At 33.4% G+C, this 22,507-nt stretch overlaps 1 protein-coding gene across 5 annotated transcripts in view; it reads left to right on the forward strand.

Annotated features, from left to right (window-relative positions):
- The window catches only part of LOC132749466 (serine/threonine kinase-like domain-containing protein STKLD1), a 40,075-nt gene extending 18,517 nt beyond the window's left edge, over positions 1–21,558 (forward strand). For 3 of the 5 annotated variants that reach the window (XM_060739213.1, XM_060739214.1, XM_060739217.1), the window contains 12 exons: positions 420–529; positions 2,346–2,369; positions 4,375–4,516; positions 5,776–5,873; positions 7,853–7,914; positions 8,863–8,929; positions 9,373–9,501; positions 10,269–10,397; positions 14,179–14,310; positions 15,057–15,209; positions 19,405–19,487; positions 21,282–21,558. In XM_060739213.1, the coding sequence (XP_060595196.1) occupies positions 420–529; positions 2,346–2,369; positions 4,375–4,516; positions 5,776–5,873; positions 7,853–7,914; positions 8,863–8,929; positions 9,373–9,501; positions 10,269–10,397; positions 14,179–14,310; positions 15,057–15,209; positions 19,405–19,487; positions 21,282–21,398 (1,246 nt within the window). In that variant the 3' untranslated portion in view covers positions 21,399–21,558. Of the gene's footprint in view, positions 1–419; positions 530–2,345; positions 2,370–4,374; positions 4,517–5,775; positions 5,874–7,852; positions 7,915–8,862; positions 8,930–9,372; positions 9,502–10,268; positions 10,398–14,178; positions 14,311–15,056; positions 15,210–16,186; positions 16,267–19,404; positions 19,488–21,281 lie in introns of all 5 variants that reach the window. The other 2 variants (XM_060739215.1, XM_060739216.1) reach the window with 2 other exon arrangements.
- The last annotated feature ends 949 nt before the right edge of the window (positions 21,559–22,507 follow it).

The raw sequence follows: 22,507 nt of genomic DNA on the forward strand, positions 1-22,507 counted from the left end.
CGCCTTTTCATTGGATCAGACTAATGAAAATCTTGAGCTCAAAATTTGTAGGTACAATGTAACATGCATATAGCATTGAACTTTCTATAGGAATGGTTACTTGCTTCACTCAAAATGAAAGGAAAGACAGATAATTGTGGCAAGAGTATACTTTATTTGCTTTTGATTGTCTTTTTGAGAACATAATTATGTAGGTCAGTGGATTTTCCTTCATATAAAACCATTACTGATTGCTGGATTTGTAACTTATTAACATAGGATAATGAATATGCAAATTAAAATTTGTGTTCAGAAGCTTCATTCTCCTTAATTGTATGGAAAACTTAATAAAATGTTAAGTTTTCCAATAAGAAAAACTTATGTATAATAAATTTAATATAGAAAAAAATACCTTTACCTATGAATTTGATAATTTGCAGAAGTTTGTTAAACATGCCGTATGTGAGAAAATGTTTAGAAATGAGTGATTCATCACAGCTGGAGAAGAGAAAACGCCTGAAATCTGCGTCCACGGCCAAATCTGAAATAAGTAAGTAAAGACTGGAAATATCAAGGGTTCAGTATAGCATTGCATTGTCGTAAGTCGTTGAAAATAAGATCTCATACAGTTGAATTTTTTAAGGTCCCAGAAGTATACAGGTGGGGGTTTTCCTTCCTTTGTCATTTCTTCTCACGAGCCGTGTTTTATAGCACCTTCAGTCATAATTATATCTTAAATTTTTAGTGTTGATTACTTACGACAATGTTATGTAATGAATCTACTTTTTTATTATTTTTATGAACAGCATGATTTGCTCTTGATATTGCATGCCTGCTGGTTTGGTTCAGCTTCCTGGAATGGAATCACAAGTTTATATTTTGATTCTAACATGATGAAGCCAAAATGTCAATTTTTAACGAATTTTTGAAGTAATTTTTTGTTTCCATAAGTAACACATAATTTCTTATCTGAACTTCATAATGGTTGTGTAAAAATAGTCTGCGTACTGTAAAAAAATTGTTAGGAATTAAACTTCATAAATTAAAGTGATTTTAGCGAAAATAAATGTTTGCTAAGTATTAGATTTAACCAATTAAATAAAAAAAAACTGAAAGTAGAAATACAGAAAATCAAATATTTAACCTTGCCAATTATTCAGAAATGTTGATTTCGCAAAATTTTAGCCTTTGCGAAAATATTTAATTTTTCAATATATGTTTCATCAAAGGGAGATAAATTAGCAGTATATTATGAAGATGTCATAAGAGTTACTGTACTTTACTTTAGTCTATTGCACAGTGATATTTAAGAATTTTTGTAGAAAGTTTAAATCATATTTTTATCTACTATACATGTTACACATATATTATAGAAATATTGTAATTTGCACAGGTTTTGCATGCATTTTTGTGTGTATGTATTTTGCTTTAAGCTTGTTAACATTTAGTTTAAATTGTACATTTATAATAAGTTGCTGCTATTAATTGTACTGGAGTTTAGACAAACCAGTGTTGTGAGTTTAGACAAACCAGTGTTTTAACCTTTAACCTGCTGACTGTAAATCGACCATTTGGTGCAAAACAGTTGTAACTTGTAATTCATAATGAAGGAGTTACGTCCGTTTCACACTGAACCATCAGTATATAGGAAAATTGATTTTCTTCGATTTTTGGTGCCATCCATTTAAATATTAAAAGGATTTCAACATCACAATACAAAAAAAAATTAAAGCTGGCAACAGTATAGAGCCAGGTCAGACTGCACAGAAGTTATACAGGCTGGTCTGGCTCTATACTGGTGGCAAAGGCTGGTCACTTTATGTTCGAGCAGAGAAAAGGTTAAAGGGTATAAAGCTATATTGGGCTGTCGGTATTACAATTGGTAAAATATTACTGTGATTGTGTGTGCCATGATCAAAATCATACCAGTACTTAAGTATTTAAATCTAATGAAAAGGATGTTTGTTAATGATAAGGCCGATTTTGCAGATTGAAGTCATTGGTTGCCCTACTAAGAATAATATTGTTAGAAAATAGCCAAAAGCCTGAAAACATGATACTTGAAATTCTTAAATATATTTAATTTGAGCACTTAAAAAGGAAAAATATGCTAAAGATAAGAAAAAAATACACTCAGAATAAAATTGAATTTTTTTTATTTTTTTTTAAATATGTGATTTTTTAGCCTGATTTGTGATCCAAGTGTTACAAAGCTTTTCTAGTTCACAATAGAAATAATTCTTCAGAAACAAGGTATTTAAGACAATATAGCTTTATACCCTATGATTTCATTAAACAGTTTCATTATTTCATAGAGAGAAGCATGTTTTGAATTAATTATCTCGCTTGATAATATTTATTTATAGCAGTTAAAGAAGAAGTCAGTAGATGTAAGTTTCGAGAAGCTAACCTAGACAAAGTTATTTATATAATTACCCATGTATATAATATACATATTTACTTACATTCAACATTTTATCTTTTCTGTCACGTTTACTTACAGCTACATGTATTAATAATTAGTTTAGAGTTACCTTAATTCACTTTACTTGTTGTATTTAATCAGAACTTTATTCACTTAATTCTGTTACCATTAAATTTATATAATGGACCTTGCCCATGCAGTTTTAAAGCAGCATGCCTCCAGGTTCATATTTACTTTCATGAATTTTTTTTTAAATGTGTGAGTACAATTTTTTCAAGTGAGCAAACAAAGTAATCTAAATTTACCCCCAAAAAGCTAAGAATATGCAAAAATAGCCCTCAGCTAGAATATTGAAAAATAGCCCTTAGTTTGTTAGTCAGTCAGTAGAACTATAGTAATAAAAACTGGAAAATTATCATTAATTGCATAATAACACATGCAAACTATTTATAGAATTGTGAATATTTTTACTTTTCCTGCAAGGATGACTTCTTGAAATATTTTGACTCGTCTGGAGGCATGCAGCTTTAACTTTTGGAACTGTTCCATTGGTATTTTCAGGGCTTTACAAATAAAAAAAAATGCAATTTGAGTAGACAATATTATAGAGCCTGGTCAGTCTACACCCAGGTGTAGAGTGGGCTGGTTCATTATTACTTGGGGTTGACTGCAAAACTGCAGTAACTTATATTAAATTAAGAATTAAGAATGACTTACATTATTTTTGTGATTATGTATGTTGTATGCTGTACATCTTATTCACATTGAATTGAAATTAATATTCACAAGTTTCACAAATCGAGTCACAACTTTTAATACAATTTTTTATTTGGATAGCTCACCCCTTGTTTTAAAGTTTGTTTATTATCTTATTTAGTTTGAAAATATACAGTGTTATAATATTATTTCTTACATATACTTAGGTATGTTTGATTAATATTTCATTATTTCAAGATTATGTTTTAGTATTTCCATGTAGTAAAGCACCGGTTATTTGTAACTGACCACCCCCCCCCCCCCCATGGCAAATGACATGTTTTATATGTATCCTTCAGTACTGGCAAAACTTGAATTGTAAAAAATTTCAAGCTTGTTTTTGACAATGTAGCATTTCTCAAATTTAACTCACTTTGAATAATTAGCCCTTAACCTGCTGGTAGCAACATGTCCAGTGCAGACCAAGGCCAGTACATCTGTGGTGTATGATCAGACGGCAGGGGTGTCCCATCTGATCATGGTCTGCACTGTTTGCTATGCAGTCAGTATATATTTTAAATTCTTCCTAAATATTATGAATGGTTCTGTCCAGATTGAAAGATGGACAAGTCTATTTAAGATATTTAGTGGAGTAAGGGTTAATATTAAAGTGACTTAACCTCTTAGATAATTTAGTTTGCTATGGTGATGGGTTACAGCAGTTTAAATCATATCCATAGGCATTTTCTTTATGATAGAATGTTAGCATAGGAAATATTTCTATATTTATACTTTCCTTGTATCAAAACATTTTTTTAATTTTAATACATTTGTTTAAATAATAATTTCTATTTCTCAAATAAAAGGAATCTGGAAAGATAGAAAAAAATTACAAATAATTATATGACATAATCTATTCTTTTCTTTTCCAATTCTTCAGAGTAAATTTCTGATTCCAATTTGAAAAATGATTTTTTTAAAGTATTATACAAGTATATTAATTCGATTCATGCTAAATTACAATGAAAGTTAATATTAGATATTTTAGTTATTTAATTGTGTTTACACTCACGTGCGTACTGTGCGGGCTTTTTGGAATATAATTTTTACACAGATTACTTGAGCAGTACAAAGAATCTGTCAGAATATCCCACTGGTCAGAATATATCACACTGGTCAAAATATCACACTGGTCAGAATATATCACACTGGTCAAAATATCACACTGGTCAGAATATCACTCGTATATGACAGAAATTGATTTGTGTTTCTAGGGCCGGTACCGAAGGGTCAAGGAGTTTTAAAGGTGTTAGAGTACCTGGCTAACATGGTGGATTATGATGAATGTGTTAAAGAGGCACTAGAATACCTCCTCGAACTCTCCAAATCTGAGGGCGGTCTTAACCTAGATCCCAGGTATGTCAATTCTTTTCCTGAGTCATTGATTCTATTGAGGTATCTATGGCAAAAAGATTAATAATATCTGTCATATGTTGCGGTTCGGACCGGAATATCCGTCCCGAGGGGACCCGCCCATTGGGCGGTAACGAGGCTTGCCGAGTTACCGCCCATGGGCGGGTTCCCGAGGGACGGATATTCCGATTCGAACCGCAAACATATGTTAGATATTTTTTCTTGCATATTCTGTCATATTATTTCATATTTAAAATGGTTTACCTCAATATGATATATGTTCATGGAAATTAAAGTCATTTTACCATAACTATTTTCTTACAATAGCGTATGAACTTACAATTTAAATAACAACGGCGAACTGACGTCATCCTTAGCACATATTTCCCTTCTAAAACGACGTCATTTTAACGCCGTTCATTCATAAAGCGCGCAAAAATGACGTTGTTGTTTGGCACGCGACTCATCTGGCACCCCCCATGCCAGATGAAATTTCCGGCATGGGTAAAACTCACGGAAACGCCAGTCTGATATGCAAGAATATGTATGCCAAATTCAAATCATGGACATCTCAACTTTTTTGCATCAAATCCTTTCAGGGATTTAGGAATATTTTATTTATAAAAGGCTTTATACGGATCTTATGGAACTTATGGAACATAGGTGGTTCTGCTCCAGTGCTCATGCCTGAATTAATGCAGGAAGAGGCACCTAAGGTACTCTTCCAATTGTTCAGGTCGGAAAGTGGCAGTATGACTGTTACCAGTGTTGATGTGTAAGTTAATTAAGCACAAACAAACCCCCGACATACACGCTTTATGTCATTTCATTATTGGGCCACTAAAGTTTAATGGCCAAGGTTGCTGACATCATAAAAAACTATGTCTTTTGTGTCATTTCAAGTTATTTAATTTCATTTCCATGGCAAATTTATACCTTTATGTCAGACTATTATATTTGTATAAAAGGCAAAGTTGGCCTACATAAAAGGTCACCATGGTGTGGTGGTCAGCGTTTGTGTCCATGTCATCATACTACCCAACTATTTCATAATTTATCCTTTGAGGAATTGGTAGGAATCATAGAACACTTGTTTTTAACCATTGTGTTGTGTCAACTTGTAGGCAGGATTGCCTAACCCTGGCAAGGCTTTTGGAGAAAAATAGTAATAGTAGTAGTTTATTTTGAGAAAATCTGTTAAATTTCTGTTGCCTCTATGTGCTATTTAATGTGATGAAGATATAATCAATATGGCATTTCAGAGGGAAGAAATTGGTTGCTATGGCAATGAAGAACAACATGACTGATGCAGAGATACAGATCAGTGGTTGTAATGTACTAAACAGTCTTGTTATGTGTGGTATGTACAAATATTATTGTGTTGTTTTTTTAGTTTACAAAGCATAGCTTGAACATACTAAATTATTTTCAGAATATAAACTGCTTACCATGATGAAGAAAGTAAATGAAACAAAAAAACACCATTGATTTTTGGTAAATGTCATATCAGTGCCCTTAATTTACAGAAATCAAACTTTAACCTCTGTTTCTGTCTATTTATAGCAGTGTCATTCAAAAAACGACAGAATGGTAATGTTTGACTAATAGATTATAAACACTGAACTCCAATCTTAATCCTGTAATTTCAAATGTCTGACAATATTTAAAATAAACATAATAAAAACCAGGTTTTCAAATCTTTATTCAGTACCAGTTAGTTATAAGTTTTATGTGCAACTTTTCCATATCTGCCCTGGTGTCTTTGTACTACTGATTTTAAGTTGTGTGTAACTTCATAATTTATCATCTGTTGAAAGTATATAATTTATGAATGTCTTTGGGATCATAATGGTAGGTACTGTACAAGACCCATAACTATAGCATGGAACTGGACTGAATTATATCCCTTTCTTAAAGGCCCATTATGCCTCATAAACAAATAAATTTTTACTTCTTTAGAAAAGGCAAACATGAATTTTATAATGTTTAAATGGTGATTTTAGAGAAATGTAAAATGCTTGTTACCTGAAAAGGGTTGCAATAAATGTGAAATAATTTGTCATAAAAGTAGAAAAATGTTAACAAAATAGTATTTTTACTTCCAAACAAAATACAAATTCACTATAATTGTACTTAATGCCAAAAAGCAACAGATATAAAAGATGGTTCCGTAAATAGGGCAATGAGTAGCAGTTCAGATACTAGAAGGGAAATGATTTCTTAGGCATAATGGGCCTTTAAGTAAGAATATACCTGGTTTTGTATGCAGTTTATCATACTATCTCATTTAAAGTCCTGAAGGTATTTTCTGGTAAAACTCTTTACTGTTTCTGAGATCATAATTGTAGGACACTGTCTGTCCAAAAACCTTTAACTCTGTTTGTTAATTAAGATTTGGGCTGAATTATTCCCCCTTTGTGAACTTAGAGAAAAGGTGGGCATTTTGACAAAATCTATAAATTCTGCATTGAAAGCTACAAATAAAACTATCACAGAAATTAACATATTAATCCTTAAATTTTCATAATACACACTGTAATATGAAATATGTAATATGTGTAAGTATTGAAATACATGTAAATGTAATAATTTCACTGTAACTAGAGAGAAAAAAAACAAGATCCTTACAATGCACAATTCTTAGCACTTTACAAATTCTCTCAACATAATTGTTTTGTGTCTTCTAGAAAGTAAGAATTAATTCAATTAAAAAAAATGACTAATCAGGAAATCAATTGATATAAAAATTACAATTTAGTGGTTAAAATATTTCTAATAAAGATGTCTGATTTCAAAGTAAGTTGATATTTTAACTTTCAACTAAATATAGGCAGATTTTCAACTAATTGGGGCAAATTGAGTTTTAAACATATGATGTTAATTGACCAAATAGTTGTTGATTTCCAATCAGTATATAGAGGGAGCAAATGCAAAATTAAACTGGCATTATGCTCATTTTTTTCTGTCAAGTTCAATGATTAACATATTTCAAATGACTGGCTATTATTAAGAATTTAGCGTTACTGATACTTTACAGAAATTTTTGTTGGTCACTTGGATTTTAATATATTTTTCTTACAGTAACATATGAAATTGAACACAATCATGGCAAAATGTCAAGTTGTTTCTATAATTTTCCCTGTTGACTGACCATTTACACTTTGATGGGCATAATGTCACTTTAATTTGTGACAATTTTTCTGTGCAACTGTTGCAACAAATTTGAGTGATTGGCGAATTTCAAATTTCCAATTACGTGAAAAACAAAATACAAATACGCGTTTGTAGTGAAGTTAAAATCATCCATTTATTGTATTAATATATTATTTTATCAAACAGCTGAGGTGAATGATGTACTTTTCACACCGGAGGTTATAGCAGTGTTACCATTGTCCATGGAGGTGAGTTCTTGCATGCAAGTCATATATCTGGCTAGGGGATAAATCCCCTTATTTTCAACATTATTCTTCAATCCACCACTGTGGGTATCAAATCCCCCACTGTTTACTGATTTTTTTCAAAGAGCCAATCAAAGAGAAATTAAATTAATTTTACTAATTGTCAATATACACTACAGTTTATCAAGAAATTTGCCCTTTAGTCTTCCTGAATTTTAATATCAAATTTTCCCTGAAAATTGAAATAAGTCAGTTTGCAGTTTAATGCATTTCAGTGTCAAAATACAGGTACAAAAGTTGAGATACCAACATCATAGAGTGTGTATACTTGTCGCAATTTTGACAAAATTTATAAGTTTAATTCTACCCTAAATCTTGACCCATTCTGTTAAAATTGCAGTGAAATTTTTCTCAATGAATTACTTTTTCTGTCAAATGTTATAAGGATCTTACTCCAGCTGCTGGTACAGACTTGAATATCTAGCTCGAGGGTAACTGTTTACGGCAGTAATGAGGCTGTGCTGAGTTTCCGCTTTACAGTTACCTGTTACCTGAGAGCTAGATATTCATGTCTGTGACAACGATTGGTGTTTGATTCTTTTTCTTGCATATTATATAATAATCATAATCCAGAAAAAAAACCCACAAAAACAAATATTTTTGTTCAGCACTTTTTTCTTATAGAAGGGTATGAATTTATAACTTCATTCAATATGAAAAAATGACATAATTTTAAGAGTGCAATTCATTCATAAAAGGTGCATGGTTAAAGCATGCACCTTGTCGTACATGGGGGAAGGGTGTAAGACAGGGTTTTCTGGCATGTTGTTAACAAAAGATAATCCTACTATATCTGATATGCAAGAAAATATTTGTATATTATTTAATGTACATGTATGTGTATGTATGTGTAGGAATGTATAATATCATGTAGGATAATTCTAATTATAGAATCACAAAGATAATTTAGATGTACAGTATGCTGCAAGCTCTCTACTTATGGCCCTGGCTGCTAACAGTAAGTACTTTTATATATACTGTATAAAAACCTTGTTTGTTATTAAGGCTTTTATTAACCTTTTACCCGATTTAAGTGGGTTTTTTGGTCAACTTTTTTTCATTCCCCTGTCAGAAGCAATAATTGACCTTTCTTGATCAATTATGGCATGGAAGTGTAAATGATCGACTCGCATAATCTCAAATGGAAGCGACTTTTGTCGACTTCACTTTTACCTGTCTAAAAATTGCTATTTTCATACAAAACTAGCCTGTTAATGTTTATTATCATAACATCATTCCATGGAGACAATTGCAAAATAACCAGTAGGCAACAGGCCTTTTTAAATTTACGAAAATGAGCAAATATAATATTGATATTCTCAAATCAGGGGCATGTTTTATGTTTTGGGATAGAGTTTATGGCCGCTAAGATTTATTATCATTATTGACGTATGTTTACAGCTTTAGCAGGTGAGGTGATTGGACATCTAGGTGGTGTTCAGGACATACTGGTGGCTCTTAGAACACATCCGAACAATGCTAAACTGTGTAGTACCTGTCTTAGTGCATTATGGGGTCTGACAGTACATGGTAATTGTTTCCTTTTCTTGACATTTAATACCATATAATCTGATACTGGGGTCCTAAGAGATATTTCACTTTTTCGTTATCTTATTATCTCTCAAGAGAAGATTCAATTAAACCGATGTCTGCAATTTTCATATTACATTGATGTTTCTGTAGCATGAGAGGGATCACCACTTTTCTAGATTTTTCAAAACTTTCAGAATTTTTAGAAATTAAAAATGCTTCCTTTGTTAATTTTTTTCCAACTTATTATTTGTTATTATGATGTAATAAAAAAAATGACATAGAACTACAACTTAAAGTTTTGACTTTTATAATTTAATGAAGTGTTATTTTTTTATTTGGGGAAGTTGATCTAACAATTATGGTGGCCATGCAGTAGGTTCATCCATCCATCTGTTCACATTGGCTAAATGGTTAATGTCTGTTAGTTCTAAAAGCTTGCCTATCACAACTGTGGGTTCAAATCTAAATGAGAACATTACATATTTTTACCATTGAAGCTTGCAATGGTCCGAGAGTGGTTGTCCTGAGGGGTCAGTGTGAAGCTAGTCCTACATATTTCATGAAAACTGGAAATTGGCCACAACGAGTTGAAAATGAACAAATAATCAGAGTCATCACTTTATCAGTTATCTATTATGCTATATATAGAATTACCTTAAACAAACTGATACAAATGTTGTTGCAATTGTATAATAATAGTGTTATTAATATACATGTCTTACTGTAAATCATTCAATATAGGAGTTTTCCATTTTGTAATATAGGTAATAATGTTAAGATAGCTACAGAGGAGAAAGGTGTAAAGGAAGTGTGCAATGTTCTCAAGATTCATATGAACTCATCCGAGGTCGCCGAGGCAGCCTCAGCATCAATTCTAGCTCTTTCTTTAGATGGTATGTTAATTTTTAGCTCACCTGAGCTTGCTCAGGGTGAGCTTTTAGGATCGATGAATGTCCGTCGTCCGTCGTCCGTCGTCCGTCCGGCCGTCCACAATTGCTTGTGAACACTCTAGCGGTCGCATTTTTGCCTCAATCATCATCAAACTTGGTCAGGATGCTTATCTAGTTGAAAGCTCGGATGAGTTCGAACATGGGTCATCTCAGATGAAAAACTAGGTCACAAGAGCTAAAAATAGAAAAACCTTGTGAACACTCTAGAGGTCACATTTTTGACCCAATCTTCATCAAACTTGGTCAGGATGTTTGTCTAGGTGATAGCTCGGATGAGTTCGAACATGGGTCATCTCGGATGAAAAAGTAGGTCACAGGAGCTATAAATAGAAAACCTTGTGAACACTCTAGTGGTCACATTTTTGAACCAATCATCATCAAACTTGGTCAGAATGCTTGTCTAGTCAATTGCTTGGATGAGTTCGAACATGGGTCATCTCTGATGAAAAACTAGGTCACAGGAGCTAAAAATAGAAAAACCTTGTGACCACTCTAGTGGTCACATTTTTGACCCAATCATCATCAAACTTTGTCAGGATGCTTGTTTAGATAATAGCTCGGATGAGTTCGAATATGGGTCATCTCAGATGAAAAACTAGGTCACCGGAGCTATAAATAGAAAAACCTTGTTAACACTCTAGCGGTCACATTTTTGCATCAATCATCATCAAACTTGGTCAGGATGCTTATCTAGTTGATAGCTTGGATGAGTTCGAAACATGGGTCATCTCGGATGAAAAAGTAGGTCACCGGAGCTAAAAATAGAAAAACCTTGTTAACACTTTAGCGGTCACATTTTTGCATCAATCATCATCAAACTTGATCAAGATGCTTGTCTAGGTAATAACTCGGATGAGTTCGAACATGGGTCATCTCGGATGAAAAACTAGGTCACAGGAGCTAAAAATAGAAAAACCTTGTTAACACTCTAGTGGTCACAATTTTGACTCAATTGTCATCAAACTTGGTCAGGAAACTTGTCTAGGTCATTGCTGGGAATAAATCGAACATGGGACATCTCGGATGAAAAACTAGGTCACAGGAGCTAAAAATAGAAAAATCTTGTTAACACTCTAGTGGCTACTGTTGTGAGCCAAATATTCTGTTAATTGGTCTGAAAGTTTGTTTTGATGATTTCTAAGTCAAGATCGAACATGGGTCATCTTGGATGAAAAACTAGGTCACACCGCCCAAATATGGAAAAACCTTGTTAACATTCTAGTGGTCACATTTTCGACTCCATTATCATCAAACTTGGTCAGAATCTTGTCTAGGTAATTGCTTGGATGAGTTCGAAATCGCATGTGAAACTAGGTCACCGGAGCTAAAAATAGAAAAATCTTGTTAACACTCTAGTTGCTACTGTTTTGATCCAAGTATCCTGGAAATTGGTCTGAAAGTTTGTTTTGATGATTTCTAGGTCAAGTTTGAATATGTGTCACCTGGGTAAAAAACTAGGTCGCACTGCTCAAATATGGATAATCCTTGTTAACACTGTAGTGGTCACATTTTTGACTCACCTGTCATGAGACTTGGTCAGAATGCTTGTCTAGGTAATTGTTTGGATGAGTTTGATAATTCAGGTGAGCGATCTAGGGCCATCATGGCCCTCTTGTTTAAGTATTTTGTATGATGAAATGATAATGATAATACCTTGTCTTGTTTGCATTATTTAAGCGCGAGGTTTCGAGCAATAGTACACACCCAAAATAGGGGCAGCAATTGTACACACTCAGTTGTCATCATTGGTGTCTGGTAGTCATCATTGGCATCCAGTCACCATTGGCGTCTGGTCGTCATGATTGGCGTCTGGTCGTCATGATTGGCGTCTGGTCGTCATGATTGGCGTCTGGTCGTCATGATTGGCGTCTGGTCGTCATGATTGGCGTCTGGTCGTCATCATTGGCACACAGTTGAAGTTTTTGTGTGAACAAAATATTATGTGATATTGACATAAGCAGCATGTCATATTGACCAAGGAAAGAATTTTTAGCTCGACTATTTTAAAGAGTATGGGGAGATATTGTACTCACCCAGGGGTTGGCATCAATCTTTTTTAGCTCACCTGTCACAAAGTGACAGGGTGTGCTTTTGTGATCGCTTTACGTCTGGCGTCCATCCGGCATCCGTCCGTTCGTCGTCCGTTATCTTTTACTTTAAATGACATCTCCTCATAAACCACTAAGCCAATTTCATCCAAACTTCACAGGAATGTTCCTTTGGTGGTCACCTTTGAAAATTGTTCAAAGAATTTAATTCCATGCAGAACTCTTGTTGCCATGGCAACCAAAAGAAAAAACTTTAAATATCTTCTTCTAAAATACCTAATGAGCTAGAGCTTAGATATTAAGCATGAAACATCTTCTAGTGAGTGTCTAGCAATTTTGTTCAAATAAAAACCCTGGGGTCAAAATTGGCCCCGCCCCAGTGGGTCATTGATTTTCCCTATATGCATATAGTAAAAACTTTAAAAAATCTTCTTTTAAAGAACCCAAAATGCTAGAGCTAAAATATTTAGCATGAAACATCTTCTAATGAGTGTCTACCAAGTTTGTTCAAATAAAAGGCCTTGGGTCAAAATTGGCCCCGCCCCAGGGGGTCATTGATTTTCCCTATATATGCATATAGTAAAAACTTAAAAATCTTCTTTTAAAGAACCCAAAGAGTTAGAGCTAAGATATTTGGTATGAAACATGTGCTTATGGATGTCTACAAAGTTTGTTCAAATAAAAGCCCTGGGGTTAAAAACTGGCCCCACCCCGGGGGTCATTCATTTTCCTTATATGTGTATAGCAAAAACTTTAAAAAATCTTCTTTGAAAAAACTCAAAGAGCTAGAGTTTAAATATTAAGCATGAAGCATCTTCTAGTGAGCTTCTACAAAGTTTGTTCAAATAAAAGCCCTTGGGTCAAAATTGGCCCCGCCCCGGGGGACATTGATTTTCCTTATATGTGTATAGCAAAAACTTAAAAATCTTCTTTGAAAAACTCGAATAGCTAGAGTTTAGATATTAAGCATGAAACATTTTCTAGTAAGTGTCTACAAAGATTGTTCAAATAAAAGCCCTGGGGTCAAAACTGGCTCCAGGGGTGTCATTGTTTTTAACTATATGTGTAAAGAAAAAACTTAAAAAATCTTCTTTTAAAAAACCCAACGAGCGAGACCTTAGATGTGTAGCATGAAACATCTTCTAATGGGTGTCTACTAAGTTTGTTCAAATAAAAGCCGGGGGGTTTAAACTGGCCCCGCTCTGGGGGCCTATATACAGGTGAGCGACTTCAGGGCCATCATGGCCCTCTTGTTTAATTTTTGCTTGCAAATCTTCAAAACTACTGAAGGGACCCGATTGAAAGTTCACATTCTTATTTGAGATTATTACAGGTCACTGTCTGAGGCCCATAACTCAAACATGGATTGTGACAGAATTTTGGCCCTTTTTGAAGTTAGAAAATCCTATATTATTTATCTGGTGTCATAGTGATGATGTTAAGTAGTGGTTGTGTTGATGATGATTACAATGATGATGATGACTATAATGATGATGATGATTATAATGATGATGATAAGTAGTGCTGGTGATGATGATGATGATCATCATCATCATTACAACAACAACAATGATGATGATTTTAATGATGATATTTGAAAATGATAACAATCTAATGTAGATAACATTTTTACCAAAACTTTTCAATGTTTAATAATTGTTTCTTTCTTGTTTCAGAGGAGAATCTAGAAATAATTTGTGATTTAGACGGGGTGGGTCTGCTGATAGAGACAATCAAAACACACGGGAAGAATTCCAAGGTCGTTAAAAATGCTTGCCTTGCACTGGCTAGTTTGGTAGAAATAGATGGTATGATTTTGTTGTTACATTTCTTTTTTTTTGTATCATTTATTGTTTTATACTTACTGTTGGGTAGGGGATAGCGTTTCTGCTTTTCAAACCAAGGGATAGTGTTTCCTCATAACGCATGTGCACAAGTAGGTTCAAGGAACAGAGACTTCAAAGTAAGTAAGCTATAAGCTTTCATCATAATTTAGCTGAAATGGATAAGCTAAGACAGTACCGGTTAGAAATCAAAAATATTTTTTTCAACTTGTCATAAGTATCAACCTTTGGCCTTAATGCTGGACACCTATATATATCGCTTCTATAATGTAAGTCACAAGCTCATTGAAATCTTTCTCCAGTCTACGTGCTATCGACTTCACATAATGCCTGACATGGTGAAAATTTATTAATTTCTATGGCATAATGTGCCTTAAACAGGTGCATTTCATCTAATTTCATGAAAAATAATCTTTTTGTTCATCTATTGTAAAGGTCTCAATAAAAGCAATCGACCCATATTTGGTGACTTTCTGGGTTCATGTGTTTGACTACTGGTACATTTCCCATATGAATTTTCATATGTGTGACCTTTGCAGTTACAATGAGGGAAACTTGTGGTGTTGCAGTGATGTATGCCATTACATCACCTTAGTGCAGTAACTGGTTAACTCCCATTAAATTATATAAGGAGTTAACCCATTACTGCACCAAGTTGACAATTTAAATGTTTTTATTAACTACATGTAATTTATTATATATAACTACAGAGGAGTCAGCCTATAGAGTGTTAACCAATGAGGGGCCAGGGAACACCCACATTGCTGGTATACCTATAATTATGAAGACTTATGAACTACACAAGGACAATGCGGAGGTCGTGGAAAGTGTTGTAACATTATTAATGGAATTAGCAGAGTATGGTATGTCCATTTTACTGTAATTATATAGATTTAGAAATAATTTTCTGTATACAAGGAATGGTTATGGCTTGCCTATATGCCATCAATACTAAAGAGGTTTTTTGTCTGCCTACTGAGTTATTTTTTTAAATATTTCTGAATTTTGAAGCTTAGGAGATTGTAGTCAAGAGGCTTACCATGGGGCTTTGTCTGAATACCAGAATGAGGCTATTGTCTAAATACCATGATTGGGCTTCTGTCTGAATACCACAATTGGGTTTTTGTCTGAATACCAGAATGGGGCTTTTGTCTGAATACCACAATGGGGCTTTTGTCTGAATACCACAATGGGGCTATTGTCTGAATACCACAATGGGGCTACTGTCTGAATACCCTGTTGATGCTTTTTTTTTGGAAAATTACCAGAAAACCACAAATGGGCTTTTGTCTGAATACTGCAATAGGTTTTTTGTCTGAATATCACAATGGGGCTATTGTCTTAATACCACAGTGAGGCTTTTGTCTGAATACCATGGCAAGGCTCTTTTCTGAAAACCACGAGTGGGGCTTTTGTCAACCCATTGTGGAGCTGTTTGTCGTTTTATATAAAGAATGGGATTTTGGTCAATGGGCTCTTGTCTGAATACCATTTAGAGTTTTTATAGACTGCACGTCTTGTATACTTTTCTTTCATATTTCTTATTCTTTCTCCTTTTCCAATTCTTATTACAGTGTATTTCTCTCTAATTCACTATTCTATTAGTGGTTTCATTGTTCATTCTGTGTTTCTTTTGTTCAATCTTTCTGACTTTCTTTATACCTTTCATTCTTTAATTCTTTTATTATTTTGCTATTTCTTTCTATCTTTTTGTTTTTGTTTTGCTGTTCCTTTTTTTTCTTATTACTTTTCTATTCTTACATTTTTCTTTCTATCATTTCCTTAATTATGTCATCTTAATCTGTTGCCTGTACATATAACTCTATCTTTTCGTTCCCAGTTGATATCTGCACAGATTTAAAAAGTTATAACGTGTTTGAACAAATCAAAGAGGTTACGAAAAAGTTTAGATTAAATAAGGTGAGATTTGAGCAATGTTGGTTTTTTTCTTTGTATTTTGGAAAAGGTACAATATGATGATAGCTTAAACAATGAGTATATAGTGCATGGTTGCTCCGGATGACTAGCGGTCTAGCAAAGTTACGTAAATGTAACTGATATCCAATCTTTAGCCCCTATCTTCTTTTAAATGGATTTAAATTCTGATGAGAACACTGACAGAAGCATCTGTGCTAGTGGGGCATCCGTGGCCGAGTGGTTAAGGTCATTGACTTCGAACCACTTGCCCCTCACCGCTGTGGGTTCGAATCTGGACAGGGACTTGGATTCTTTAATGTGCGGAAGCTATCCAGCTAGCTTACGGAACGTCGGTGGTTCTACTCAGGTGCCCGTTCGTGCCTGAAATAATGCACGGAGGGGCACCTGAGGTCTTCCTCACACAGTAAAGCTGGAATGTTACGATATGACCTATACTGTGTCGATGTGACCTTAAACCCAATCAAACAAACAAACAAATCAGTGCTAGCTGTAAAATATTTGATGTTTTTCTTCTTTTTTTTCCCATGGGTTTTCCGTCACACCAACACAGTATAGGTCATGGGGCATTTCCAGGAAGATCTCGGGTGCCCCTCTGTGCATTATTTCAGAACTGAGCAGGCACCTGGGTGGAACCACCAACAGTTCATCACTTAGATTGAAAGCTTCCTCAAATAAGAGGGACCTGGTTGTTTATTAGGGCGGCAAGGGGGGTAGAGTACGGACAGGGGAGCTGTCTTCTTGATTTAACCACTTAGCAGTATATTCTCTATGTTTAAGTTATTTTGTAGTATATTCTCTATGTTTGAGTTATTTTGTATACATAAAAAGCAGTTGGTAGAGGTTTTATGTAAAGTGTTGAATGTTTTACTGTATGGTAATGGTAAGTGTGTTTGACAGGTGAAAAGAAAATATGTACTGCAAAGTTAACCACCAACACTCAAGTAGATTATCAGCTCTATAGCAACAGAAGTGGAAATACAAATACATGTAACACAAGAAAAAATTATGACAATAACAACAAAATCTTCGTCATTTATTATACCCCCACAAACGAAGTTTAGGGGGGGTATATAGGAGTCAGCTTGTCGGTCCGTCGGTCGGTCCACATCATGGTTTCCAGACGATAACTAGAGTTTGGAATGAGGTATTGTAATCAAACTTGGTATATAGCAACCTTATGTGGAAACTCCGGTTGGTATTGCATTTGGACCCCCTGGGGTCAAGGTTACCGTTACTAAAAATAGAAAAATGGTTGCCGGACAATAACTAGAGTTAGGAATGAGATATTGTTATCAAACTTGGCCTATAGCAAGCTTATATAAAGACCTGGGTTGGAATTGCATTTGGGCCCCCTGGGGTCAAGGTCAAGGTCACCGTTACTAAAAATAGAAAAATGGTTTCTAAAAATAGAAAAATGGTTTGCGGACAATAACTAGAGTTAGGAATGAGATATTGTTATCAAACTTGGCCTATAGCAAGCTTATATAAAGACCTGGGTTGGTATTGCATTTGGGCCCCCTGGGGTCAAGGTCAAGGTCACCGTTACTAAAAATAGAAAAATGGTTTCCGGACAATAACTTGACTTAGGAATGAGATACTGTAATCAAACTTGGTGAATAGCAAGCTTATATGAAGACCTGGGTTGGTATTGCATTTGGACCCCCTGGGGTCAAGGTCATCGTTACTTAAAATAGAAAAATGGTTTCCGGACAATAACTAAGAGTTAGGAATGAGATATTGTTATCAAACTTGGCCTATAGCAAGCTTATATAAAGACCTGGGTTGGTATTGCATTTGGGCCCCCTGTGGTTAAGGTTAAGGTCACCGTTACTAAAAATAGAAATATGGTTTCCGGACAATAACTAGAGTTAGGAATAAGATATTGTTATGAAACTTGGCGTATAACAAGCTTATATGAAGACCTTGGTTGGTATTGCTTTTTTGCTCCCTGGGGTTAAGGTCAAGGTCACCGTTACGCAAAAATAGAAAAATAGTTTTTGGACAATAACTAGAGTTAGGAATGAGATATTGTAATCTAATTTGGTGTATAGGAAGTTTAAATGAAGACCTGGGTTGGTATTGCATTTCGACCCCCTAGGGTCAAGGTCACCGTTAAAGTGTTACTAAAAATAGAAAAAATTGTTTCCGGACAATAACTAGAGTTAGGAATGAGATATTGTAATCAAACTTGGTGTATAGCAAGCTTATTTCGAGACCGCAGTTGCGATTACAATTAATTGAAATATTTCTTTGTACACAGTTGATAGTTTGCGTTCAAATTTTTTCTTCAGACTACTTTTTTTCCAAAAAGTCAAAAATGCTGGTGGGGGTATTAATCACCTTCAGTGATAGGTCTAGTTTTATTTAAAGTATAGCATCTGTTCAGTTGCTTATAATGTAGTGTTTTATTCAGAATTCAGGAAATTCATGAATTCAAGCAACATAGGGAACCAGTCTTGAATAGTATATCTGCTATTGGTTAATTTCAAATTTTGTATTTGAAATTAACCAATCAGATGTCAAGAAATTGTGACTAGTTCTATGCATTCCCTTTAATCTTAAAACAAGGACACTTTTTGATACATTTGAATTAGTAATTGTTATTTCTTTAAGGATTTGATAATCTACTTGAATTCTTGAGTAAGAATAGAATAGAATTGTAATGTTCCTTTCATTATTTTAGCAAGCGTTACAGAATAAAGAACATGGACTTTTCATTGTGATCACTAACTTGGGTTATAGAGCTTAAGATCCAATCAGCAATAGCATTCTTAAGTCAGTCTGCAACTCTGCATTATTTTAGTATTTAGAAATCTTGAAATACCTTGTATGTAACAGTTGACTATTCCAAAATGGAAGCAGGACAAACTATTATACAAACTTAGCAGGGAAAGGCAGCTTCATAAATTGTCTTCTGCTCAATTCAGTATTTTGATCTTGATTTACCTGTTATTGATAATGGGAAATTCTAAAATGGAAGCAGGGCAAGTCCACTTTACAAAATTAATAGTAAAGAAAGTAATGGCAAAAAAAAAGAGTCCATGTTCTTTATGTAGTTATTGTTATGTGTTTGAAAATGTTTAATCCTATGTTAATTAATATTTCTGTTACAACTATTAGATGATGTGAGGTCGGAAATGAACCATCTAAAAATTGGACCGGAATTACTCTCGGAAATATTTAAACGTTTCAAAGAGAATGTGGTAAGGCTGTAAATGGTGTGGCGTGAAAAATATCTTAATTTGTTTATATAGTTTTATATAACCCATTCCCATATAACCTGCTCTATTTAGCCTAATTTTCATTTTATTATTAGCTATACTCATATACCTCATATTTTATTAAAATGCATTATAAAGACTTGACCAGTTATATGGCTCAGAACTTTGCTTATATGACCCAATCTGCGCTATAGGAGACAAGGCCATATAAACTGTCTGAAGTCTTCTATAATATTAGTTTTAAGGATTTTTGACAAGCAGCCAATGAACTTGCTTCAAATTTGAAAATTTTGTCCATTTTAAATGACAGTAAAAGGTTATGAAAAAACGTTAAATGTTTTTCATGAATATCATCAACATCACCACTTACATGTGCATGAAAGATAGGTTATTTTACAGACTTCAAAGAGAAATCTTGTCAGTCTTAGCACCATTAAATTCAACTTAACATGATCATTATAAGATCCTTTAAATGCTATAACTTGAAACAAAGGTCACCTTTAACTTTGGTCAAGGTCAAAGTACATGTAATTTGATATCAAGGTGACAGTCCTTTAGTCAAGGTCACATTGATTTCATATAAAGGTCAAAGTTATTTGGCAAAGGTCACAGTATTTTGATACAAAGGTCAAAATTATTTGGTCAAGGTCACAGTGTTTTGATATAAAGGTCAAAGTTATTTGGTCAAGGTCAATGTTTTGATACAAAGGTCAAAATTATTTGGTCAAGGTCACAGTGATTTGATATAAAGGTTAAAATTATTTGGTCAAGGTCACAGTGATTTCATATAAAGGTCAAAGTTATTTGGTCAAGGTCACAGTGATTTGATATAAAGGTCAAAGTTATTTGGTCAAGGTCACAGTGATCTTTCTAATTAAGTTTAATTAAAGTCACATTTTTGTTTTGATGTCATGATGATGTTTGGAATTTAAGTCATGTTATTTGCGTTAATGTATTGGAAGTACAGAAATGACAGTTTTTCATGTCTTTATGTAACTGAAATTCATTCACTGTTTTCTTCATTTTTCTTCATTATCTGCACAACTAATCATTTTTTCTGGTTAAAATATGTACTTATTGTAATATGACAATGCTTATTTCTTAGACAGATTTTATTTGCTAGTCTTCAAAACCATCTTCGCTTTCAAACCATTTTGCATTCTACCTTCCTATATCTTTCGAAAATTTTGATTATTACACTATAATGTGTTTCAAACAATATGATATGACTTATATCTCTACCTATAATATATATTTTAGTATCTCAAAATTAAAGATCTCAAAAAAACTTGTATTAAATGAACTTAGCCAAAATATTCATAAACATAATCACTAGTATATAATCTTATTTTAGCATTTTAGAAAATTCTTTATCATATCATATACATGTAGGGATAAAGTGTAAGATGCATGATCATAGGAAATATATGTGTTTTATGATTTTATAAAACCACGGTTTTATATTACAGTAATGTAAATCCGTGGTAAAACTTAACTATAGAATAATGAAAATTAAAGAAGAAAATATTTTAAAACTTTTTTTCTGGATTGACTGATATTTAAGAAAAAAAAGTTTTTTATTTCCTTTTTAATGTTGCATAAATTAAAGCTGCTATTTGACATATTAGTAAATCAGAGCTTAGCATAGTAGAATTATGTTTTTGGATCTCCAAGCGCTAATTCTATCGGTTTAAAGCATGCCCTCGAAAATACGAGAAACAGGGATAAATGTACCATAATAATAAGTGTTAATGTTATTTCCTATGTAATTTGTAGGATATCATGGGACCCTGTGAGAAAGCTTTGGAGAGGTTACAGGATGTGAAACAGATCCCGGTACCCAAAACACCAAGCCCGGAACCAGTTCTACAGGAAGTGGCCGGACAGGCATAATTTACCTAACATTTTAACTTATGACTTTTGATTTTAAAGAAAAATTGTTTTTGAGTTTTTAAATAAGTAAGTTAAGAATAACTGGACTGAATTATGAAGGCTATTTTTATATTGCAAATTCTTTGTATAAAAGGAGATTATTTTTTAAATATAAAAACCAGGTGTTGTAACAGATGTATTTTTCTGGTATTTTATATGGATATTTGAATATGAAATTCTTGTTTTGCTTCACTAGGTAAATTCAATAGTTTCTTATAAAATTATTTACATTATACTCGCATCAAGTGGTCTACAAATAATAATGTAGACCTATTGTGGGAGAGTTTTAAGTACTATTCACGCATTGTTGATTTGGGTGATTGAAAATTCAAGATTGAAACTGAAGTTTAATATGACATTAAAAAACAAAATACAGAATCTTTCTGAAAGACCACCTTAAATTACAGACCATATAGAGAAAACCAGTATTAAATGGTGTCCTTTGTTCAATCTTTCTTAAGAGACCACCTTTCAATAAATAAGCCATTTTTTCCACATTTCATTTACATACATATACAGGTCCTTCTAGACAAGTTAAACTAAATATTTTGCTTTATTTGAGAACTATGTAAATCATTATTGATGAGAAAGTAGATAATAAACAGTCTATTTATAGTTGTATTAGGCATAAAATGTCTTAAAATGTAGCATGTATATAAGATACATTAAGCCCAAATATTTCTTTTACTTTAGATGATTCAATGTTCATGAATACAAATTATACATCCATAGCATTTGGTATATGTAATCTGTATCATGTAGATGCATATTTTTGAAATTTGAATCAATCATGGTCTTTCAGGTGCATAGTAATATCTGTTATTTCTTTCATAAATATAGTGTAAGGCATTGATCGGGAAAGAATATCAAGATTTCCTGGCTGGTATTCTTGTTGTAATGATTACAAAACCAAAAACAAATTACTGATTTATAGTTTTTTATGTTGCCGTTTGATTTAAAGTGAGAAAATAATACTTGCAAGTTTTATTTGTTTTTGTTTTTCGGGGGTTTTTTTTGGTTGTTTTTTTCTTAAACAATCCTACTTTTAATTATTGTCTTATAAGCGTGCC

Source organism: Ruditapes philippinarum, unplaced genomic scaffold (assembly GCF_026571515.1).
Source record: "Ruditapes philippinarum isolate M1 unplaced genomic scaffold, ASM2657151v2 ctg671_1_1_1_1, whole genome shotgun sequence".
In the NCBI taxonomy this organism is placed as follows: domain Eukaryota; kingdom Metazoa; phylum Mollusca; class Bivalvia; order Venerida; family Veneridae; genus Ruditapes; species Ruditapes philippinarum.